Source organism: Cnephaeus nilssonii (genome assembly GCF_951640355.1).
Source record: "Cnephaeus nilssonii genome assembly, chromosome: 19".
Classification (NCBI taxonomy): domain Eukaryota; kingdom Metazoa; phylum Chordata; class Mammalia; order Chiroptera; family Vespertilionidae; genus Cnephaeus; species Cnephaeus nilssonii.
This window is the reverse complement of record NC_137090.1, coordinates 22,288,390-22,314,661: the sequence shown is the minus strand read 5'-3', so window position 1 is coordinate 22,314,661 and position 26,272 is coordinate 22,288,390. Positions and strand designations below refer to the sequence as shown.

The 26,272-nt window shown below is 38.9% G+C and overlaps 1 protein-coding gene across 11 annotated transcripts in view; it reads left to right on the top strand.

Annotated features, from left to right (window-relative positions):
* BCAS3 (BCAS3 microtubule associated cell migration factor) overlaps nucleotides 1-26,272 on the top strand; it is a 479,435-nt gene that overhangs the window by 39,357 nt on the left and 413,806 nt on the right. For all 11 annotated transcript variants that reach the window (XM_079796989.1, XM_079796987.1, XM_079796983.1 and 8 more), the window contains exon 6: nucleotides 7,683-7,764. In XM_079796989.1, the coding sequence (XP_079653115.1) occupies nucleotides 7,683-7,764 (82 nt within the window). The remainder of the gene's footprint in view (nucleotides 1-7,682; nucleotides 7,765-26,272) is intronic.

Sequence of the window (26,272 nt, the reverse complement as noted above, 5' to 3'; positions counted from 1 at the left end):
AACTGTGCTATCTTAAGTTTTTGAAATTGTTGGAGCAGAGCTGTAATATGGAAAATAACCCCCTGGCAGCGAGACTTTCCTCTATTGAAAAAAAAAAAGGCCCAAGTTTAAAAATGGTTTTGAATACAGTGTATAAATAGGAGATTCTGATGCTTCTCTGGCCAATTTTTTGAAATATTTTTCTTTGTTTATTTATGTCTAAACTGAAAATATATCACTGAATTGGCTCACAGGGTGACTTTAGAGAGAGACTATCAGCTCTTATTAGAGAGTGCTTTGTAGTTATGATTGCCACTCACGTAGATAGGTGAGGTCTTTTTGTTGCTTAGTAACTTAATACGTAAGTATAAGATGATATCCCCACCCCTTCCCTTATCTCTCTTTTTTACTTTTATCTCTTCTCCCCAATTAAGAAAATTATTCTTGTGATTTTTTAAGTTAAAACAAAGTAATGAAAAAGTCTTTTTAAGGAACTTCGTTAGTTCATTTGTGTTGTTTGTATGATTAGTACATGTGAAACAGCAGAGTGATAACTATATACTTGTATATTTAAATACTGGTAGGCTAAGTGAGGTCCTTTTGCTTTAGGAACTGTATTCCTTAGTATAAGGCCTCATTGTCTATTCATTCCCCCCCTTCCATATATTTTTACCCTTTATCCCTATTTTGGGGGGCAGCGGTATCAGGGAATGTTAAAAAATTTTACATGGAGCATGGGGCAAAAGTAGATTTATAGTTCGTAAGGAAAATAATACAATAATTAATAAATAATAAAAAAGAATAAACTCTTTTGCATACTCACATCTGTAAACTTACTTTTGCCCCACCTGTATATATTATTTTTAAAACAGTTATTTTTACATAAAAATTGAGTGGAAAATTCAGAGAATTTTCATTTACCCTTCCTTGCCCATTTTTCCCTATTAACATCTTATACTAGTGAGGTACATTTGTAAAATTGAATCATTATTGATACATTATTAATAACTAAAGTCTGCAGTTGACATTTTTCTCTTTAATGAAAAAATTTTATTTGGTGCTACTTTAAAACTAATAAAGATGATCTTTTTCCTTAAATTTATTAATTTCAGAGAGGGGGAGAGAGAAAAAAAAAGAAAGACATCAATGTGAGAGGCACTCTAACCACTGAGAAACTGGCCAGGGCTAAATGATGATCTTTTTAAGGAAGTTCTTTTCAGTTGTGTTTGTATGATTAGTACATGTAAAACAATTAGAAAAGATTGATAACTCTACATTTGTCTATTTAAGTGGGCTGTTTTTACATCACTGTTCTTAAGAAAACCTGTTGCAGGTAAAAACATTATATTAACACATGAAGGTTGCAATGAGCGTGGGATATTTGTAAGAGAGGGTAGAGAGCCCTGACTGGTTTGGCTCAGTGGATAGAGCGTCAGCCTGCGGACTGAAGGGTCCCAGGTTCGATTCTGGTCAAGGGCATGTACCTTGGTTGCGGGCACATCCCCAGTAGGGGGTGTGCAGGAGGCAGCTGATCGATGTTTCTCTCTCATCGATGTTTCTAACTCTCTGTCCCTCTCCCTTCCTCTCTTAAAAAAATCAATAAAATATATATTTAAAAAAAGAAAAAAAGAGAGAGGGTAGAGAGACTGCCTTGGTCTTGAGGCTGGAGTGTGAAGATAAGTGTGATAAAAACTATTGTCCAGATGAGGTGCTGTTTACCGTCCAGTAGTAGTCCTTTCCTCAAGAGCGGTAAAGCATAGGAAGGAACATATCAGTAGGTTCGAGGATGAGTTAAAACAAAGTGTGTTTTCTGATATGGTATTAACAAATTTCCAGGCATTAAATATTAACATGCTTTGAAAACAATGGGGCAATGACAAATTATACTAAATACCATTGAGATGAAATAATCAGGGCAATACAGACTCAATCATTTACTTATCAGTTCATTCATTCAACAAGCATCTTCTTGATTTAACTGTTTTTTCTGAGTGCCAACTATGTGTTACATATTTTAAATACACACTTTAACACAGCTACCTTGTTAGATAGAAATGTCATCACCCCTATTTTAAAAGTCAAACTCAAAGTTAGCAACTTTGTATAGTTAATAAACACAAGTCAAATTTATAAACTGTTAGAACCATTGATGTTGTTGCTGTGTGATATTTGTAACTGATGATCTGGCATGTTGTACATATTTGGCATTGTTGCCATAGGTCATTATTTTTTGGGCGGGGGGCGGGGAGAAATAAAAAAACTTCCAGGGGTCCTCCCTGTTGACTCCTTTTACTCCTTTAGACTTCTTAGGTGGAACCAGAACCATTACTTGTCTAGAGAACCCGAGGATATGTTTATTGATTTTAGAGAGAGAGGAAGGGAGAGAGAGAGTGAAACATTGATGCGTTCCCTCCCCCACAACCTAGATATGTGCCCTGACAGGGAATTGAACCTGCAACCTTTTTGGTCCACCTTACGATGCTCAAACCAACTTAGCTACACCGGCCAGAGTGACATGAAAAATATTTTTGACTGAAAGTCAGGATGTGCTTAAGATACACATGAGGAATTCTTTTTCTATTGTCTTTCATGTCTGGTGGCTTAGTGTTTTAATTCATATTTCCAGCCTAGAAATGATTTGCTACATCAGATGTAGCCATTTTGAAAAATAGGTAAATCAATACCTGCTATAAATTTTTTTCTTTTAAAGAATAAAGCTTGTTAAAGTGTCTATGAAGAAAAGGAACTAATAAACATTATGCTTTGTGTTTGAACTGCTTGAGTTATAGGGGAAACACAGTGATATTTGTATGTTTCCTCTTTTTAGCAGTGACTGAATTTTCTTTGAATATTTGTATGAATTTTTACAAATCAATATGTTTTTTTCTTCAAGGGATGACATTTTGGTATACGCCAACCATTTGTTCCTTCGTTGGGTGGAAAGATTTCTCATGACTGGGTTTGGAATTAAATAGGAATTTGATTAAGTATGAAAAGCTTTACCTTTTTCTAGAACTGCTGTAATGAGTTCTTGAATCTCATTCATATTCTGTACAGTTTATCATACAAATCTCTGGAAATCAAGAGTCCGTTAGGACAAACGTTTTACATCACTTGCCCTAATGGAGGGCTACTATAACAAAGACTGTTTCTACAGTTAGTTTGAGGCAGCATTGCTTTTCCAGAGACTGATTTATACATTTTTTTTCATCATGCGCAACCATTTAAATCCATAATTTTTTTTAGAATCAGGCAACTGTATTGGGCAAGAGACTTTAATAGTCAGTCATTTATGAAGTAGTGTAACTAAATTCCAATAAGAATTAAAAGCAATCTTCTTAGTCATGGAGAAACTGCAAATTAAAACCACAGTTGTGACTCCCACCCTTCAGAATGGTTGACACTACCTGTTGGAGAAGATGTGGAGCAGGCAGAACCCTTATTTAAAAAAAATTTTTTTTAAAGTTGATTTCAGAGAGAAAGGGAGAGGGTGTCAGATTGGCTGCCTCCTGCATGTCCCACATTGGGGATCGAGTCCGCAAGCTGGGCATGTGCCCTGACCTGGTTCGTAGATCGATGCTCAACCACGGAGCGGCTGCGGCTGGGCTATTGTCTGTTATCTCCCCCCCCCCCCCCCCCCGTTTTAACCTGAAATAATTTTGTTGGTATTTGAATTTGCGTTCAGTGGGACATTTCCTTGAAACCACAAAATTCTCTGTCTGGATTATTATAGTAAAAAGCCCTTCTCTCCTCCTGTTTCCACCCCCCATGTCTGTTATCTTTTAATAAAGTTTGCTAAAAAGAATCAATTGTAGCCCACAATTCCCCATTTGACCAGTGTCTAAAGGGTAGTGGAGGGTGTAAATATGTACTCTTGTCCTAATTCTGTCATTATAAAGCATTAATTGTTATTGTCCTTGATTTTTTTTGAATTTTCTATTTTGTAGTCATATATGTTTGAAAAGTCAACAGGTTTTCAGAAACAACTTTGGTTCTGAGGGCTAGATGACCTTTATCTGCTTTTAGCATCCTCTAAAAGCACTTATAAAGCTCTCCCACAACTTTTATAGCCTTTTCTCTGTATGTATTATTGTCTCGGCTGTTATAATTTCCTTTTGCCTTAGATTGAATTGTGAGATTCTAAACTTGTACTTTCCCCCCATCTTTTTTGGTTTGGTATGTAATTTGCATATTTTCACCATGCGAAAGCTATTTTCTATGGTTGGAAAAGATTTTTTTTCCCTACAGTGTGAACAAATCATTCTTTGTTCTCCTTATTGTGCCTCCAAACTGGTACGTCCGGTTTATGCTCCAAACAACAAAAGTCTGTCATCAGAAATTAAAATGCCAGTAAGAACAAAGGCAGAGACCCATGAGGAGCTATTGGAGAGGTTTCCTCCTTTTCCCAAGTAACCGCAGTTGCCAGGAAGGTGGAACATTGCTTGGTACACACTCCTTCCTTGTAGTTCTACCCTTGGATTTATTATTATTGTTGGTTTAAAAGTGAATTTACAGCTCCTGGTAATTCTATTCAGGATCTATAAAATCCTCATCTCAGAGATTCTTTGCCATCTTCAATGAGCTCTCTTTAAGAAACCTAAAAATCACTTTGAAAGCCTTTAATAAATGTAATCAGTTTTGACACTTATTTATTTGAGAGCAAAATTACCAGTGAACATACTGTATAAAACATTAGAGGCAATTGAAGACGGCAGCTAAAATGGTGCCTGTAAGGACATATCCATCCTCTCTGTGTCCTTTCTAAAATGTGCCCATCTTATCTGTTTGTTAGCTTTGTTAGCGCTGTCTCTGTCCTGAAATAGTACAATATAGAATTTGTGCATACTGAAGAGTTCTCTGGGAAATTTGACATTTGTGACTCCCTTAGGACACTTTAGCATTATGCTTGTAACAATCTTGACTTTAACATATTCACAGATACCTATAAATAGTGACAATGTTTCTTCCCCTCTTCCTTACTTTATAATTAAACAAAGCTTCTAGGAGCTTAACTTAGTGGCAATAAAGGATGGGTAATGAATGTGAGGAAGCATTTTATAATCAGTCCTAATGTGTTTTTTTCTCTACCTGTTTCTGTACATTCAAAGAGGGGTTTAGAGTGGAAGCTAGCATTTAGGTTTGTTTTGAAAGCCATTACTCTGAAAAACATTGTGTGTTCAGATTTCAAAATGTTTTTCTATATCAAAGTAAGCTCTTGTGTATTAATCTAGTGATAACAAACGGCTATTATATAGTGAGTATGCCAAGACAGGTTTGTTTTATTCTTTATTGTTTAGTGTAATTTAGTACAGCAGCTCAGTTAAAAATGATTAATTTTTTTAAACTTCAGGGCTTCATTTAATAGAACCAAAAGTTAAGTGCTAGACTTGTGGCATATGAAAATAATAGTATAGAGTAGATTTTGTGTTGGAATACAATGATTTGTTATAGGTACAAATCTTATTTATAATAGTGAGAAGTGGTTTTCATTACTCTAACTATAATTTCAAAGCAACTTTTATTTTTTATTTCCTTGTTAATAGAAACAGTATATGCATTGAAGAAGAATATTATTTATCCATTGCCCAGCAGACACTTTATTTTCAAAAAGTAAATGACTTGTCATTTGTTGGAAGGAGCCAATAATGCATCTATAATATAATTGGATTACATTAGTGATATACCTTTCAGTCAAAGTGTGCTTAAAATGAAAGAGATTGTGATATCCAGATTTCAGAGAATGTGTAATTACTGCTTTGGGTGTTGAACAAAATTGACTTTTAAAGGCTTTTTCTAAATTTTAAATTTTATTCTATAATAAAATGTAGACTTAAGAGCTGCAGTATGTAATGACCATGGTTTTCATTTACAAAATTAGTGTTCACAAAGGAATTTGTAGAGAGGAAAATTCTTATAGTTTGCTATGCTGAGTTTATAGCCTTTGTGTTTAATTGGTGATAGGTGGTGCTATTGTTGCATAGTTGGTCTGAAGAGCCAAGCATTCCTCATATCTCTGCATCCCAGGTGCTATTAGAGGGACTTGTCATTGTGGTCAATAAATAAGTTGTAATAAGTTTTATAAGCAAAATGAATATGATGGCTCTTTAGGCATTACCATAATTTAACATTTATAAGAAAAAAATATTTATAGGTTGCTGCACTTAAATTCTCATAGAAGATGAAGATCTAAAAAAGTAGTTAATTTAAAAGGCAGCTGTACAAATTTATAGTTTAATATTGGAAGAGTTATAAGCCTTTTATTTTATAATATATGCACTGTTGATATTTTAAACTGCTTGTCTGGCAGGCCTATTTAAAAAAAAAATACCATCAGCATGTTTCCTCTATTGAATGTTTATCATTATTATATCTGTTTAAAGTTCTTGAGTATTTAGAACTAGTTGTATAATGTTTGCCATTTTCCCTATTTGACGTTACATATTCCATCAAACACTTGACAATTATGAAAATGTATTGGGGAAGAAAATGAAAATGTATTAGGAACTACATTACCACTTAAAGTAGTCTGGAAAGCCTTTTTTAACTAATTCACATTTAATCTACTCAATATTTCAATTAGCAGCAAACTTTTTTCTTGAACCACTAATTTTGAAAAACAGTTGTTTTTTTACACTTGACACATGTATTAGCATATCCCTTTTACCTTTGTTTTAATAGATTGCTGTACTCTTTATATCTGAGGAATAAATCTGATATGACTCAAAATAAATGGTCATTCATACGGTGTTATGTGTATAGCAAAAACAGTAACATTTAATGAAGTTTACATATTAATTTTTTATTCATAGAATATTGAAATTAGAAGTATCTTTGTCTTTTAGCACCTTTACCTTCTCAGTTTATAAATGTAAAAGAATAGGTTTATGGGAGGTGGGGGAAATGGGAAGATGTTAGTCAAAGGATGCAGTGTTGGTAAATCCAGAGATCTAATGTTTAGTCATGATGACTATAGTTAACAATACTGAACTACATCCTGGAAAAATGCTAAGTAATAGATTTCAGGTGCTCTTATCACACAGTAAAGGTAACTAAGGAGTTGTCTGCAGTAATCATTTTACTGTGTATATGTATATCGAATTATCCTGTTTTACTCCTTGAATATATACAGTTTTTATTAAAAATATGTTCAGGAAAGAAAAAAGGATATAAAAGATGTTTATGGAGGTCAAATGATTTATTCAAGGTGGTTAAAAGCTAGTTAGTTGCAGAACCATAACTGGTAACTAGGTCACTGACATTTCACTTCAGGGTTCTTTACAATATATTTTGCTTTTTCTCTTTTACAACATATTTTTGAAATTTACTACAACATTTAAGATCTGCTTTTCAAAAAACCATAGTTGCTTTGGAAAGCAGTCGTGCAGGAACTGAGCTGATTTATAGTAGTTTATTAAAGATTAAAAATTATAGACTTCCAGACAGACCACATGTTCTACCATTCATATCAAGTGCATGCTCTTACAATTTTCTAGGAATATTAATGATAACTTAAGTTATGATATATTTAATGTATATGATTAACCATAAATGTGTATGAGTGTGTGTGTGTGTGTGTGTGTGTGTGTGTGTGTGTGTGTTACATAAGACAATAAGTTATGATAACATTTAGGAGATCTCATTTTCATATATTAATGTCCTGACCTTGTTTTCATTTACTGAAATTTTTTTGTCTTCTCTTGCAGATCAGTGGGGAAGCACAGGAGCTCTTCTCTGTTCGAAATGGCCCAATTCGGGCGGCTAGGATCTTGCCTGCTCCACAGTTTGGTGAGTGTAGCCCTTAAGAAGAAACAAATCATTCAGAACATTTCTCTTTTATTGGTCTTGGACTACAGACAGCAAGAATGATAACTAAAGTCTGTTTTCTCCCAAGTGTCTATACCCCTTCTCCTCTTCCCCCCCAAGATAAACTTTTAGTCCCGTCAGTTGAGATGGAAATAGGTAATCTTAACCAATTCAATATGGCCATTCACTTTCTGCTGTGTTTTTGATTTATCTTCATCCTCTTTGATCTTGATTTAGCCTCTGACTTGGCTGGCTCTTTCTTGAAGGCCTCTTCTCTCCTGGTTTTCATGGCATCGCTCCTCCCAGGTCCCTTCCTTGCTGACTGTGCTGCTTTTGTTATGTTTCTGGTTTAGCTTTCTTCTCTGGGTATTCCCCAAGTCTCTGTTGTTCTTGTGTCTTAACTCCTTTCCGAAGTTACACTGCCTGCCTTGGAGAGCTTGGTTTTTCATCATTGTCTTGATTAGAGAGGAGTCTGCTCTCTGCATTTCCAGCTATGTCAGAAGTACAGTTTCTGGCTTTTGACCTTGGATCTCTGCTTTAATAATGAATACTTCTTAATATCATGTTTTATTTTTACTTTTTACAGAATCAAGCACATTTTAAAATTAAATCTGCTATTTGGATGCCTATGTAACTCCTGACTCTTTAATGATGTGAGCTTCCTAAGGGTTGTATTTTCTCATTAACTTGTCTGTTTTCACTCAGCATTTTAGCATGTGCACTAAAAACAATCCTACTAATATTATATGCATACTATGAAATCTTTTAAAAAAGGATATTAAGATATTTTAATTTATGTTTTTAAAAATTATCCAGAAGTTGGGAAATCTTCCTTCTAATACTTCTTTAAACAGTTAATTCTCTGATTGGTGAGAATGATGTTTATTAAAACTACCATGTGAGTAGTAATGTTACAGATTAATGTGGTGATTAAATCTCAATTGAAATGAGAAGGAGAAGGTAGTAAGACAATATCCTGAAGTCATGTGGAAATTTTTCTCCTTCTTTTTGAATTTTATGGCATGTACAGATTTCAGCTCTCTTTTTCTCCATCTCTCCTTTGCACTCTCACTCTCTTGCTCCTATTTCTGTTGTATTTATGCTTTGGTGAAATCTTTTGACAAAGAACATTATTTTTTTTGGAATAGTCAGCTTTCTCTTTGGATGGTTAGAATCAAGAAAAACTTTATTACTAAACGACTGTGCTAAGTCTTTGTTTCTTTTGTATGTAATTGACAGAGGCAAATTTTTCTTCCTTCATTTCATTTATGAAGCTCTTTTGTCTATGTCAGTTCTTCAACTTTTTCAACTTTTGCTTTGGGCAGATACTTCATGAGAGAGTATAAAGCTATAAAAGTTAATATTACTAGTAGAATTTGGATATGTTTAATTTACTTTGTCTAATTGAAAGGAGATTCTTCCATCTACTGTAACATGCTTACTTTAAAAAATAACAGATTTAAAATATAATTTCATATATATAGCTAAATGTTTTGTTATGACTTGCAAAAATAACATGTCTCATATATTGTATTTGGTTATTTTTTTTAGATTTGTTTTCATTAAAGTTAAATGCAACTGATCACATAAGATTTATAATGGAAAAATGAGTACCTTTTATCCATTTTGCTTTATGTGCTCGTTTTGATGGAATAAAGTCCTTAAGAAATTTCCTGGGGGGGAAAAAAGGATTTGTGTTAGATCTTTTTAAAATATGTTTTTATTGATTTTTTTTTTTTTAAAGACAGGAACGAAGTGAGAGGGAAGGAAGAAGGGAAGGATGGGGGAGAGAAAGAGGGAAAGAGAGAGAGAAAAACATCGATTGGTTGCCTCCTACATGCCTCCTACTGGGAATCTAGCCTGCAAGCAGGGCATGTGCCCTGACCAGGAATTGAACCAGTGACATAGTGGTGCATGGGCCAATGCTCAACTAACTGAGCCTCACTGGCTGGTGCTGATTTGTGGTAGCTCTTGTTTGTCTGTAGATTTCTTTATTCTTACATATTCTTGGTTGATACTTTGGCTGGGTAACAAATACTTGTTTTTAAATAATGTTACTTCATAATTTTGAAGGCATTGGTCTGGTGTTATGGTTGAAGAATCTGAAGCCATGTTGATACCTTTTTCTTTGTAATTGGCTTGTTTTCCTCTGTGGCATCCAGTATTCTGAAACTTTTCAGTTTTATTTCTTGGTTCATGCATTGTCCTGAGCTCCTTCAGTGTGGAAATGTAAGGACTATACATAATTTTGAGAAAATTTCTTAAATTGCTTTTTGATAATTTATTTTCCTGTTTTCTTTTGGTTCTCTCTTTCTGATATTGTATTATTTGGCTGTTACACCCCTATAATGATTAATTAAAAGGTAATTTGTTTCTTGTTCTTTTGCAAGATTGTCTCAATGAGGATTACTAACACTTCTATTAAATAATTCTACTCTGCCGTCATGATTTTCTTTTTTCTTGGTAATTCTTTTATCCTCATCTTTTCATGCCCATGCATCTCTCTTTCCCTCCATTTCCCTTTCCCTCTCCTTTTTTCCTTGGTATAATTTACATATAATTATTACCAAATAGAATCTAGTGATATATGCAAAGAATTACACATCAGGACCAAGTAACAGATATTTCAGGACTACAACATTGGTTAACATTTGAAAATCAATTATTGTAATTCACCATATCAGCAGAATGAAGAAGAAAACCATAAGATCATCTCAATAGAAGTGGGAAAAAACTATTGATAAACTTTAATAGCCATTTATGATAAAAAAAAACACCTTTCAGCTAATTAGGCATAGAAAGAAACATCAGTATGATAAAGATTATCTATAAAAAGAAATCTAAAGCCAACATCATACTCAATAGTGATATGTTAAATACTTTCCTGTTAGTTTGGGATGGCTTCCATCACAACTTCTATTTACCAAAGAATGCAGGCCCTAACTTTTATAATAAGGCAAGAAAAATAAATAAAAACTGTAAATATTAGAAAGAAATGTGAAATCCTTTATTCATATATATATATATACTAGAAGCCCGGTGCACGAAATTCGTGCACGGCAGGGGGTTGTCCCTCAGCCCAGCCTGTACCCTCTCCAATCTGGGACTGCTGGAGGGATGTCCGACTGCCCATTTAGGCCCGATCCTGGTGGAATCGGGCCTAAACGGGCAGTTGGACATCCCTCTCACAATCCAGGACTGCTGGCTCCCAACTGCTTGCCTGCCTGCCTTCCTGATTGCCCCTAACCACTTCTGCCTGCCAGCCTGATCACCCCCTAACCACTCTGCTGCCAGCCTGGTTCATGCTTAACTGCTCCCCTGCCAGCCTGTTTGCCCCCAACTTCCCTCCTCTGCCAGCCTGGTCACCCCTAACTGCCCTCTCCTGCAGGGTTGATCACCTCCAACTGCCCTCCCTTGCAGGCCTGGTCCCTCTCAACTGCCCTCCCTTGCAGGCCTGGTCCCTCTCAACTGCCCTCCCTTGCAGGCCGGGTGCCTCCCAACTGCCCTCTCCTGCTGGCCATCTTGTGGTGGCCATCTTGTGTCCACATGGGGGCAGCTATATTGTGTGTTGCAGTGATGATCAATCTGTATATTACTCTTTTATGAGATAGGATAGAGGCCTGGTGCACAGGTGGGGGCCAGCTGGTTTGCCCTGAAGGGGGTCACAGATAAGGGTGGGGGTTCCCTTGGGGTGTGGGGCGGCCTGAGCGAGGGGCCTGTGGTGGTTTGCAGGCCGGCCACGCCCCCTGGCAACCCAAGGGGAGGCCCTGGTATTTGGAATTTATTTTCCTTCTACAATTGAAACTTTGTAGCCTGGAGCGAGCCAAGCCTGGGGCTCTGGAAGCCATTTCTGTGGCAGTTAATTCACCTTCTACAATTGAAACTTTGTAGCCTTAAGTGGGTGGGCCCGGCCAGGGTGTGCGGAAAGCTTTGCTTCCCCTGTTGTCGCCGGCAACCGTGGCCTGCTCTCTCAAGCTCCATTCTGCCGCCATTTGTTTGAATTTGTTTACCTTCTATAATTGAAACTTTGTAGCTTGAGTGGAGGCTTAGGCCTGCAACGGCTATGGAAAGCTTGGCTTCCTCTGTTACCTGGGAAACCTTGCTCACTGTGGCTGTAGCCATCTTGGATTGGGGTTAATTTGCATACTCGCCCTGATTGGCTGGTGGGCGTGGCTTATGTAGCGGAGTGATTGTTAATTTGCATATTACCATTTTATTAGAGAGGATATATATATATTTTTCCTGCAACGGGAACGCTACGTTCCCGTTGCAGGAAAAATCCTGCAATAGGGTTTCCTGCTGCACTCTACCCCACCCTGCCTGCTCTCCTCCCTTGTCCCCCGCCCCGCGATCTCCGCCAGCCCCCCTGCTTTTCTAACTTATCCGCCAGCCCGCTCTCCTTCCTTCTCCCCTGGCCCCGCCTCCGCTCCTCCCTTCTCCCCCGGCCGCCTTCTCTGCCAGCCCGCCTGTTTTTCCCTTCTCCCCCGGCCCCGCCTCCGCTCTTCCCTTCTCCCCCGGCCCCGCCTCCACTCCTCCCTTCTCCCCCGGCCCCTCCTCCGCTCCTCCCTTCTCCCCCCGGCCGCCTTCTCTGCCAGCCCGCCTGTTTTTCCCTTCTCCCCCGGCCCGCCTCCGCTCCTCCCTTCTCCCCCGCCCCGCCTTCTCTGCCAGCCCGCCTGTTTTTCCCTTCTCCCCCGGCCCCACCTCCGCTCTTCCCTTCTCCCCCGGCCCCGCCTCTGCTCCTCCCTTCTCCCCCGGCCCCGCCCCTTCTTCCCAGGCCCCGCCTGCTCAACTTCCTTCTCCCCCGGCCCCGCCTCCGCTCCTCCCTTCTCCCCCGGCCCCGCCCCTTCTCCCCCGGCCCCGCCTGCTCAACTTCCTTCTCCCACGGCCCCGCCTCCGCTCCTCCCTTCTCCTCCCCCCCCCCCCCCCGCTTGCTTGCTTCTCTGCAGCTTTGCTCCCTTCTGCAGCTCTTGGCTTCTTTCTATGCTGTCGCGATATGCAAATTAGCCGCCATCTTTGTTTTGGTATTTGCATATTCGTCCTGATTGGTTGGTGGGCGTGGCTTGGCTGGTGGGCGTGGCTTGGGCGTAGCGAAGGTACGGTCAATTTGCATATTTGTCTATTATTAGATTAGATATATATACTTTAAATTTGTTCTATGTTATGGTCCTTCCTCTGATATAATGCATTTATTTGGAATCACAGGAGCAGCATATTCAATGCAGTGCCTTGCATGGTATGTGGAATATGAATGATGCCCCCAAAGTTAATTTATTCAGTATTTTACAAAAGAGAAACCAGAACTATATATTTTTAAATTTAAATTTAAATTTTAATTGAGTTCAGAGAGGTAGGGAGAAGGAGAGAGGGATAGAAGCATCAATGCTGAGAATCATTGATCAGCTGCCTCCTGCACGTCCCCTACTGGGGATTGAGCCTGCAACCCGGGCATGTACCCTTGACTAGAATCTAACGCGGGACTCTTCAGTCTGCAGGCTGACGCTTTATCCACTGAGCCAAACTGACTAGGGCTAGAACTATACTTTTGCGTAAATAATTTTTAAAAATCATTTGTCAGTGACCACATGGGTAACACTGTTTTGACTCTAAGCAAGCTTATAACTCTATTAGGAATTATATTAGGCTTGCGTTCATGCAGAAGGATGATCATTTTGGTCTTGAACCTGAACTAGATTTTTGAGAAATGCAGATTCAACCATAGTTGTCATTCTTAAGAGTCCTATGAACTTTCTCCATATAAGAACAGTTTAGAATAAATTCTTATAAGCTAGGGCCTTTATTCTGAGAATAGATGGATTCTTTGGAAACAGTATTCCCAAGTGTCTATGAGCCAGATTTCTGTACTCATCCAAAACACTGGGTAACCAACTTGGCTTATTTTTTCTAGATTATTTCATTGTGACTTACTGCTGAAAAGCTACTATGATTTTTTGTTCTGTTATCCAAGGAATTTGCAATTTCACATCTCAAAAAAATATTAAAAGTTTAAGAAAACTTAAAATCCATCCCAGTTTTTCCTACTGGAGTATAAATGCCAACTATTTTCTGGAGCTTGTAATATTGTACACAGTCCAGTCATGCAGTTTAAAATACTAATTGTTTCTGGTTTTTAATGATATGAATGGCTGAAATTATTTTTCTAGAAACAAACATGAGCAGAACAACTTTAGAGTTGTTAAACCTTTTTTCATTTGCTTATTTTTTTTTGGTTAATTTTCAAATAGGTGTCCACGTTTTTCTTATTTTTCTTAAGGCACAACTACCGGTTTCATCCTTTTCACAGAACTTAAATGTATTTTTTAGAGTTTGATTTGTTCAGCTGGATGAAATCAGAAATTTTGATTAGGTTCTCCAAGAAGGTCTGCGGTAAATTTTTTTTCCTGCCAAAACACTAGCAACCTTCCAAAGGTATTGCTTATAGTCATCACTAGTATCTTGCAAAGAGGGAACCATCTTATTGACATTTTAAATGGGCAAACTATGAGATTTAGGCTTTCATAATGTTTTCTGCTCTACCTCTCAGTTTGCTGTTTTTTTTTTTTTTTAAATAACACTTAGTCTTTATCATTGGGGCCTTTACTACTTGGGATAATTTAGGTTTCTGCAAAATTTGGCCAGGCGTGGTACTTAGATAAATTATGACTGGGGAACATATGTTCTGTTCATCTTGTTTGGTTTGTTTGTCTTTTTTTGTTGTTTCAGTGTCAGATTTTTATTGTCAAGATCATTTTGAAGACACACAGCTTCTTAACTATACAAAGTTGGTACAGTACTTAGCCTTCATCTATTATATCTTGTATTTTTTCTTTTCTTTCTAATTCCAGGAGTCTGCCTTCTTTGTGAATCCCCCTCTAACAGGATGTCATGGTTTATTTTTCCCCCTGTCCTTGGCCATGTGGATGGGCGGAGTTTTAACATTTTACTATCCTCATCCTTTGGGGTGGGTTCCTGTTTCTCTGCTATCTTGGGAACTCCTGCTGTTTGACTGTGGTGTTTGCATGTTACTAAACTGTTAACCATGAACTCTTCAAGCAGACCAGCTGTGCTATGAGAGCTATTTGTTATTCCTCAGCATGGTATTTTTATTCTCACTTGGCAAGACCTGTGCTTGTTGTTTCCAGTCTGTTGTGGAACAGTCTCCCCAGAAATTCTGTCTTCATCATGTAACTGGGCAGCTTGCACAGATCTCCAGCTCCTGGTCTGTGTGTAAAGAGAGGGCAGTGGGGCACATGGAGAGAGGCAAGCATCCAGACCTGAGTTCTGCATAGGCCTTTGCCACTTGATAGTTGTATGGCTTGGGGCGAGGGGAGGGGGGGGGTGTCACATCATCTCCCCAGACCTGATGGTGATCGGACTGGGTGTGACCACAGAGCTCCAGCTATTCTAAAGAGAAGCCTCAGGGACCCTTTCCAAGGATGCCGCTGGTGCTAACAGGGAGACACTGGCTAATGAGGACTGATTTCCACTCGTCATTGACCAGCAGGAATGTTAATATAAGAAATGTCCAGAGTGATAGAGAATTTTTATGAGTTTGTTGGAGACAAGATATGCCAGGGAGCAAGCTTTCAAATGCTCTGTTCTGTTGATCTTAAATTTCTTTAATTTTTTTTTTTTGGTCAGAGAAATAGTATTTCTAGGGGAGAATGTTTTAGAAGTGTGGCTTTTTTAGTGTTTTAGTTTTTGTGATGTCATGGTGTTGAATTTGCAAAATTGATCTGAGTAGTCTCAGTTTATACCTATTTGAACCCTGTAATTAGGGACTTTTCCTCTGAGGGCTATGGTGAGAGGGAAGTATACAGAACAGAAAAGAGGAAGGAAATTTATAAATCAGGTGAATAATAATGCTTATATTTTCCACACGAATGCTATGTTGATTATATCATTATCACCACATTTCCACCGTTCTGCAAGATGCGTCCATTACCCTAGTTCATTGGTGAGACTTGGAGCTCAAAGAGTGTAGGTAACGGGCATATAAAGACACATCGTTGATAAGTGGTGGGTCTGGGATTGGAAGTTTAAAGCTTAATCATTTAAGCCTCACTTGTCTCCCAGTATTTGATTTTTCCAGTATTATAGGGAAACCCTTTTTACCAAATCGAGGTGTTTCTAGGCTATGTCTCTGCAGAAATCTAACAGTTGTGTATTCATTGAAATATGTATAAAGTAGCTCTGTTTTTTCCATCTTCCATTTTGAAGGTCTAAAATATCTTCAGTTGCCCTAGTGTTTTCATTGTCCTTGGAGTCGTTGGTTGTTTAGTCTAAAGGTGAAGAGCACTAAAAATAGTCAATATGGGCACAGTATATAGGGAAGTCATTATCCTACATAACTACATTAAAAATTTTTAAACTGTTAGGATAAGGTATGTCACAAAGACAGCTGCAGTCTATTCAAGTTACGTTCACCCTAAATTAAATCAGCCCTTTAAAAGAAATGTCGCTTCCCTTTTACAGGACTCTCTATAAACTATTAAAAGTACTTCAAAAGGGTTAGTGACGGATATCTTGAATCAGATAAAAACAAAGGTGTAACATGAAGCAACTAAATTACATGTGAGCTTAATGATTGTGACCCAAATAAACAGACTTGTAATGGAGATGCTGATTATTATCAGTACAGTTTAAATGCTTTTTACTGTAGAACTGTAAAAAAGAATGCGGGTGTCTTAGTGAATTGGACAAGTTGTGGTCTTGGAAATCTGTGTTCATTTATCATAACACATTCCTAGGTGTGAAAGGGAAAACTCATTATTTTCTAAGTCATAGTTATTTTAAGGAAGTCTTTTAAAAACATTCAGCTTTATTGAGAAATAATTTTACATACAATGAAAGCCATTACTTTATATAATCTGATGAGTTTTGCCAGATGAATCCAGTTATGTTATTACTATACAATCAAAATAGAAAGTCTTTCCATCACTGTAAAAAGTCCCCTTGTCCACTTCATACCCACTAAAATGGCTGTGTACAAAAGAGGGATAATAAGTGTTGGGGAGGATGTGGACTAATTGGAACTATCATAAATGACTCATGAGAATGTAAGATAGAACAGGCACTGGAAAACAGCTTGGCAATTCCTTAAAATGTTAATTATGAGCAGCTTTAGCTTCACAGCAAACTTGAGCAGAAGATACCGAGATTTCCCTTATACCAATCTATCTGTACACCTGCAAATCCTCCCTCATTATCAGCATCCTCCTACAGAGAGTACATTTAGGCTTTTCAAAAACAAACCATTTTAATTTTCAGAAGTTTTTACATTAAAACTTTAAAATTCATTTTTAGTTTCCAAGTTGTAGATCTTTTATAGTTTGTGATTTTTGTTTTTCATTAACTTAGACACACTTTTTCAGTTACCTTGTGATTTTGTTCATGACTCATGGGTTATTTAAAAGGTATTTGTTTTTTTTAAATTTTGAATGCCTTTCCTGATATCTTTCCTTTATTAATTTCTAATTTAATCTTATTGTCATCAGAAGACATAGTTTATATAGACTCCTATTCTGTTAAGTGTTTTGTGATTTATTTTATGGCCCAGAAAATGGTGTATCTTGTTTCATTCTTCTGTATCCATACAGGTTGTTTTTATGCTTATTCTGTTAGAGATATATATACACACACACACACACACACACGCACACTAGGGGCCCAGTGCATGAATTTGTGCACCTTGAAAGGAACTGTGGGCTTGTGAGGCTGTGGTGGGCACAGGGACGGGTCTCGGCCCATCCTCTGCGCCCTCTGCTGGCAGCCCCGCTCCCGCTGCCGCCGATGCGGAGTGATTGGGGTTGGTGCCAGTAGCTGGTGCGAGTGGCAGCTGCCGGCCTTGATTGCCCCTCAGGAGCAGGGGCAAGTGGAGAAGCCCTCAGGGGTGATTGGGGTCAGCACCCGCCGCTTGCACCCATTGATGGCACTGAGTGATCAGGACCAGTGACCAGCGCTGGCAGCAGGTGTGAGAGGCAGCTGCCAGCCCTGATCGCCCCTCAGGAGCAGGGGGAGGTGGAGAAGCCCTGAGGGGCGATGGGGCCAGCAGCCGCCACTTGCATCCACTGACGGAGCAATCGGGGCCGACGCCGGGCACTGTCAGCGGGTGCGAGTGGATGCTCCAGCACCAGCAGTGGGTGTGAGTGGGGCCAGCGCCGGCAGCAGGGGTGAGCGCCGGACGCGACTGTGGCACATGGGAGCAAAGAATTTTTAGTAACCACCAGAGGCTCGCCCCACCTTGGTCTGGTGCCCCTGCTCACCTGCTCCATCATCCTGCCTCGGCTGATGCCCGCCATATTCCGTGCTCTGCTGCCTGCTGCCGACGCCTGCCATGTTCCGTGCGCACCCCCTGGTGGTCAGCGCACGTCATAGTGACTGGTTGTTCGGTTGTTCTGCTCTTCGGTCTATTTGCATATTAGGGTTTTATATATATACTAGAGGCCTAGTGCACGAAATTTGTGCACGGGGGGGTGGGGTATCCCTCAGCCTAGCCTGCACCTTCTCCAATCTGGGACCCCTCAAGGGATGTTTGACTGCCCGTTTAGGCCCGATCCTGGTGGGATCGGGCCTAAACGGGCAGTCGGACATCCCTCTCACAATCCAGGACTGCTGGCTCCCAACCACTCGCCTGCCTACCTGCCTGATTGTCCCTAACCGCTTCTGCCTGCCAGCCTGATCACCCCTTAACCACTCACCTGCCAGCCTGATTGACGCCTAACTCCTCCCCTGCTGGCCTGATTGCCCCTAACTGCCCTACCCTGCCGGCCTGGTCAACCCTAACTGCCCTCCCCTCCTGACCTGGTTGCCCCCAACTGCCCTCCCATGCTGGCCCGGTCATCCCTAATTGCCCTCCCTTGCCAGCCTGGTTGCCCCTAACTGCCCTCCCCTGCTGACCCGGTCGTCACCAACTGCCCTCCCCTACAGGCCTGGTCCCCCCCAACTGCCCTTCCCTGCTGGCCTGGTCCCCCCCAACTGTCCTCCCCTGCTGGCCATCTTGTGGTGGCCATCTTGTGCCCACATGGGGGCAGCCATCTTTGACCACATGGGGGCGGCCATCTTGTGTGTTGGAGTGATAGTCAATTTGCATATTACTCTTTTATTAGATAGGATAGATAGTTATTCAAATATCCCAAAATAATTGTGTATTATTATTCTAACTTTTTTTTTCAGTTTCTGCTTTATATATTTTGCCATTCTGTTGTTGGGAACAAAATCATTTAGGATGATAAAGTCTTCTTCGTACAATTGATTCATTTTTTTGTTGTCGGTGTTATAGATTTTAGCCATTCTGCTAGCTCAGTGATTTTTTAACCAGTGTGCAACAAGAATTTTTAAAACATGCAATACCTGTCTATTTTTCCCCCTTAGGTTATCAAATAAAAAAATGAGAATAGCCATCTGAAATTATACATGAAATTATCAAAATCATACCTTAAAAAAAAATCCTCACCAAGTACATGCTTAGAAAAAGGAAGGGAGAGCCAGAGAGATATTTGTTTCACTTATTTATGCATTCATTGGTTGTTTCTTGTACATGCCCTGACCGGGAATCAAACCTGCAACCTTGGCATATGGGTTTGACGCTCTATCCAACTGAGCTACCTGGCCAGGGTCTCTTTGTATGTTTTAGACAACAGCCTTTTATCATATATATATATTTATATATATGTATAATTTAGAAATAGTTTTTCCCAGCCTTGGCTTGTCTTATTCTCTTGACAGTGCCTTTCTCAGTGTATATTCAAATATCTTTTTCTTCAGTCTTTTCCCCCCTTTGTGTTTTCAGTACTTTCTATTGTTGATTGTTGCTTCTTCATGTTTTCTAGTTTTCTTCTGCAGTATCTAATATATCATTTACCTATCCAATGTGTTTTTCATTTCAAACACTCTATTTTCCATTTTTAGAAGTTGTGCACATACTCATGAGCATGCATGTATATGGAGAGATCTCCAATGTCTTGTTGTTTTGTTCTTTTCCCCCCCAGTGTCTTAACATGCTTGCACTTTCCTCTACCTTCTTGAATAAATGGAGTATGCTTTTCATAGTAGTGTAAATGCCACTCTGTTCTGTTGATTGATTTATCTCATTAATATGGTCAAATTGCATTGTGTACTTACATGCCTTGAAATATTTGTTTGGGTGTTACACATTGTGAATTTAATGCTGCTGAGGGTTGCTGTTTTGTATTCCTTTAAATATTGTTGGTCTTTGTTCTGGGGTACATTTAAATTACTTGGCTTTTTGTTTGGTATGTCTGGAACAGCCTTTTGTCTAAGGCAGGGGTGTGAAAACATATTCTGAAAGGGCCAGGTGGAGATATTTTAGTCTGTGGGCATCTGTCACAACTATTCACCTCTGTCATTATAGTGCAGAAGCAGCCATTGACAATACTTAAATAAATGAGTAGTATGTTGAGGCATTCATAGGGCTCATATCAATTGTTCCCCTTGTCTCAGGGATCACTGTCCCATACTACCTGTTGTTCTGCGTCTGGAAACTGTCTTTTCATACATTTTATCTGTTTCTTACATTTTCTAGCAGGAGAGAAAATCCAATCCCTGTTAATCTATTATGGCTGGATGCAGAAGTTCAACACTGCTTTAATGATAAGTTTTGGGTAGTTTCATATGAATTTTTGTAAATAAAGAAAACAAATAAATTGGGAATGGATTTTGTAGGGTAGTTTAAAATTTAATGTATCTTTGGAGAAGTTGAATCACGGATCCTTTAAAAGGTGCAAGCATTATAGAAGAATTGCAAGAGTATTATAGCTTTAATTGTGCTGTTTTCTGTCTGGTGCCAGATGTAGTAGCAAAAGAAAATGATAAAAACACCAAGGGATTCCTTTATTTCTTTTGATCTCATGAATAGGTAAAGAAGGCTTAAACTTTCCCTCCCCTCTGACTATCATCAAGGGATTACTATGATTCTTGCCTTTCAGAGAATGGCATCTTGTTTTTTTCCTCCCATTTGCCTGTGATTCTTTTAGTCTTAAAAGCAAGAGGATTGGGCCTCAGTTGTTATCATTTGAAGTATCTTCTTGGCACCTACTTCTTAACCTAGTTTCATTGAAATTTTCCAATTTGTTGCTGTTACTGTGTCTTGCACGTTTTATGTGTGTATGGGTTTACTTTAATATTTTGGAATTTTCACTTGTGGTGGAATATGGAGAGAATTTTATTTGAACCCAAGAGAATTTACTAGTATATAGCTTTATATTTAACAGAAACAACCAGATTCATGAACTAATAAAAACTCTTATTTTAAAATGTATGTGAAAAATAACAATACAATTATGTGTCTGAAAAGGAGTGAGAAGCACAAAATGTAGGGACAGGGTTTATGATGTATGAATATGTAAGTAAATGAAAAGTATTGGTCATGTTTTCTCATCTTCGGTGATGGGTCCATAGCTGTTTATTATATGATTAAAATATAAAGAAGAGGTCTACACCATTGAAGAGAAATGAAGCAAGGATTATTAATGGTCTAATTCTTTGTACTCAGTGCCCTATGTGGAGATGAAAAAGATGCAAGCAAGGGAAACATGGAGGTTTTTACTGGGTCAGAAATGGAAATCATAAATGAGAATTTAGATGTTCACAGTGAACTTTTACTGCCTCCGCTGCCACCATGGCACCTCTGAAAAAGATGTGGCAAAGGGAGGCTGAAAAAAAAAAAAAAAAAAGCAGATTCTAAAGTTTACCCTTAACCACACCCATCCTGTAGATGATGGAATTGCCAATTTTGAGCAATTTCTTTAGAAGGGAATAAAAGTTATTGAAAAAGCTGGTAATCTCAGTAGAGGGGTTGTAACCTTGAAAGAAGCAAGAGCAAGATCACTGTAACTTCGCGGTGCCTTTTCCCAAAAGGTATTTTAAATATCTCACCAAGAAATATATGAAGAAGAATAAACAACATAATTTGTTGCTTGTAGTTGTTAGTAGCCAAGAGAGTTAGGAATTTCTTTACTTCCCAATTAAGCAGAATGAAGAAGGGGAGGAAGATGAGGATTAAAACTCATTTATTTGGCATATTTTGTATGAGTTCTTGAATAAATCTTGGGAACAACAACAAAAAAGTTTATAGTGAAGATATAAAAGGGAGGGATGCCGGGCCAGGTAGCTTGGTTAGAGCTTTGTCCCAATTCGCCAAGGTTTCAGGTTCTATCACAGGTGAGGGCACATACAAGAATCTGTTAGTCAATTGAATATCCTCTTCTCCAGTTGTACAACACATTTGTATTTTCTTGTCTTTGTTTTTTTTTTTTTAATATTTTTATTGATTTCAGAGAGGAAGGAAAAGGGAGAGAGAAATAAACTTCAGTGATGAGAATCATTAATCGGCTGCCTCCTGCATGCCCCCTACTGGAGATTGAGCCCACAACCTGGGCATGTGCCCCTACCGGGAATGGAACCATGACCTTCTGGTTCATAGGTCAACACGCAACCACTGAGCCAACCCAGTGGGGCTGTATTTTCTTGTCTTTATGTTTTATTTTTTCCTCTCCTCACCCATATATTCTTATCCTTTAAAACCTTAATTCCAGTTGGGCATTCTTTGTGAAAACTTTCTGATGAACCAAGCAAAGATGATCTCTATGAACTTTTTGGGTGCTTCAAGAGAGAATCTAATGCCTATCGTTTACTTTCCTTCGTATTTCATGTGTACTAGTTTTCTGAGTAGTCCAGAAATTCCTGCTGAGGAGAGATGATTTAATTCTATTTTAGTTTATCTGTTGCATCCTTTCAAATAACTTATAGCATTGAGAGAATCTCATAATTGTTACTTCTATGTTTAATTTATCGTTAAATATTTGTGTGATTTCACTAATTTTTTTACACCAATTCTCCAAAATGCCTTCATTTTATTTTAGTTTATTGTAATAGCTACCATTTATTAATCATTTGCTATGTGCGAGTTATGTAGAATCTCCATTTTACAGATGTGGCAATTAAACTTCAGAATTAAGGTTATAAATCATCTACTCCAGTGGCATGTACTGTCTGATATCTTTACTTTAGAGGGAGTAGTTTTCCCTGTTCTTTTTTTTTTTTTGTTTGTTTGTTTGTTGTTTTTTTTTTAATGAATCTTTATTGTTCAGATTACAATTGTTTCTCCTTTTTCCCCCCATATCTCCCACCACCCAGTTCCCACCCCCCCCTCTGCCCTTACCTCCCCCCCACTGTCCTTATCCATAGGTGTATGATTTTTGTCCAGTCTCTTCCCATACCCCCCACACAGACACCCCTTTCCCCCTGAGCATTATCAATCCATTCCCATTCTATGCCTCTGATTCTATTAAGTTCACCAGTTTATTCTGTTCCTCAGATTTTTAATTCACTTGACTTTTAGATTCACTTGTTGATAGATATGTATTTGTTGTTCATAATTTTTATCTTTCTTCTTCTTTTTCCTCTTCTTAAAGAATACCTTTCAGCATTTCATATAATACTGGTTTGGTGGTTATGAACTCCTTTAGCTTTTTCTTATCTGTGAAGCTCTTTATCTGCCCTTCAATTCTGAATGATAGCTTTGCTGGGTAGAGTAATCTTGGTTGTAGGTTCCTGCTATTCATCACTTTGAATATTTCTTGCCATTCCCGTCTGGCCTGCATGGTTTCTGTTGAGAAATTAGCTGATAATCGTATGGGAGCTCCCTTGTAGGTAACTAACTGTTTTTCTCTTGCTGCTTGTAAGATTCTCTCTTTGTCTTTTGCCCTTGGCATTTTAATTATGATGTGTCTTGGTGTGGTCCTCTTTGGATTCCTCTTGTTTGGGGTTCTGTGTGCTTCCTGGACTTGTAAGTCTATTTCTTTCATCAGGTGGGGGAAGTTTTCATTCATTATTTCTTCAAATAGGTTTTCAGCATCTTGCTCTCTCTCTTCTTCTGGCACCCCCATAATTCTGATGTTGGTTCGCTTGAAGTTGTCCCAGAGGCTTCTTACACTATCTTCAACTTTCTGAATTCTCTTCTCTTCATACTTCTCTGGAGGAGTGTCCTTGGCCTCTTTGTATTCCAAATCTTTGAGTTGATGCTTGCGATCCTCTAGTCTGCTGTTGGGTCTCTGTATAATATTTTTTATCTCAGTCAGTGTATGTTTAATTTCTAGTTGGTCCTTTTTCATATCTTCGAGGGTCTCATTGAATTTATCGGCCTTTTCCATGAAATTCTTGAAAAACCTTATAACCGTGGTTTTGAACTCTATGTCCAGTCGCTTGTTCTCCTCCATTTCTTTGGTTTGTGATCTGTTTCCTTGCCTCCTCATTTCGCTGCTTCCCTGAGTTGGTAGGGTAGCTTTGTGTACTAGGTGTCCTATTGGTTCAATGGGTCAGCCTCCCAGTTACCTGAGGTGGACACTCTTGGTGTACCCTTGTGTACTGTGTGTCCCCCAGCAGGAGCTACAGCAAGAACTAGTTTTCTCCTCCTTTGCTTGGGCGGTTTTGGAGCAGTCTGACTGGAGCTGCAGTTTATTTGGTTAAGCTGCCACAGAACAGGCCATTTATATGCAAAAGCCGCTGTGTGGAGCCTGGGCAGGTTTGTAGAATGTGCGGGGCGGGCCTCAGGGCGGGGCGGGATCTCAGGGCGTCCCTAGGCTGGGGTGTGGCCAACGGCAATGGCTGGCGTCAGCCGTCTCTGCCTTTCCACGTTTCCAAGTCCCTGCGCCCCGCGTTCCAGCGCAGTAAAACAATGATTGCTGGGCGCACCTCTGCAAAAAAGTCACTCTCACTTTCTGACCCGATGGCCGAGAGTCCAGCTTCTCCCCGTAGGTGTCTGGGTCCCCCGCGAGTCCCCAGAAACTGGGTTTCAGAGTGATCGGGAGCTTGTCTCCCTGCGGGTTGAAGAAAAACCGCGCGCCCAGTCGCCCGCTGCCAGCCTGATTCGCGCGCCTCCGTACCTCAGCTTTTCAGCGTTTGTGCTCCTTTCTCTCCTTAGTTGTAAATCTTCCACTCAGCCAGCTTTCCCGTGGTTCTGGGTGGTAGACGTTTTGTCTTTTAGTTGTATTTTTGAAATTGTTGTTCGAGGCAGCAGATTAGTTGTTTAACCATGCCGCCATCTTGGTTCCTCCTTCCATCATCATTCTTAGTTTTCCCTGTTCTTGATGATGTTGTGTGTATCAATGTATCTTTTTTTTTTATTGTGGAGTAGCATTACATTCTATTAAAATACTAAATTATCCGTTTTTCTGTTGGTGGACTTTAGGTTGAGTATAGTTTTGAGGTATTATGAATAAAGCTGTTGTGAACATTCTCATACAAGTCTTTTTCTGTCATGGAGTTTGAGCCATCATTTGAATGCACTGAGACAAATAAATGACTAGAATGTATATAATATGAGATTCTGTTAAGTGCTTTGAAGAAAAATAAATCAGGTAGGTACCTAGAGCATAATGTAGCATGATCTTTCTGATTGGAAAATATTTGAGAATGAACTAAAAAAGTAAACAAATGAACTAGATAGATGACTAGGGCATAACTGGGTATTTATGCCCAGGAGAAAGAAGAGAAAGTTCAGCATTCCTGAGGCAGGTGTGTGCTTGGCATATTTCAGTGTGGGTGAGCAAGGTGTAGAAATACTGGCATCATGGAAGAAAGAGCAAGAAAAGAGTCAAGGGTGTGAACAGTATTTATTTTTTCTTCACCAGAAAAGTAGATGAATGGGTTCACCATATTACAGTTGCCAGCAACAAAATAATTGCATTAAGTTTATTGAGTTCTCACTGTTTCAGCACCTTGCTTATAGTCCATTGCATTTATTATTTTTTTATAATTCTCTCAATTCTAGGTGAAGTATTGGTACTTATCCCTACTTTGCAGATGATAGAATTAAAGCATTAAGGAATTAAGTACATTAGCCTTTGCCAATTTTTTTTTGTAAGTGGAGAAGTTGATCATGATTTTATATAGCAGTACTTTTTGTTATTTAATTTAAGTGAGCAGAGGGAAGAATTCTGGGCTGTCTTTCAGGGTCACATGTGGCATTTATTGGGCAAGTTATTTAACTTTTCTTACTATCAGTTTACTCCTCTGTCATATGGATGGTTTGTAATCTTGTGTTCCTTAAAGTCTGATGAGTCTCATCTGTGAGAGAGCATAAGAAGCCTGATTATCAAAGTGAAATAATATGGGGCCGTTAAATGTTAAGGGATACTTCACATACGGAACATTTTAACATACAGAGGAAGGTAATAAAGCTAGCAATAATGAAAAAATGTTGTCTTTAATATTTTAAACTATTTGAAGTCACTGTGGAGGCTAAAATGTATATACATATTTTGGCTATTTTAGGCAAGTGGCAAAGATGTCTTTGTAATCATACTAGGTAAAACTGTTCAAGGCAGTAAGATTTCTGTCCTGTTGCTCCTTCCCGTGGTTGGTTGATGGTACCTGCAACGTGTGTATCTATTTTCCTATTTTTCCCCTCCTCACCTCATTTTCCACTCCATATCCTGTCTTTAAAAATTCTTTTGCTTAGGTAAGAGACTTA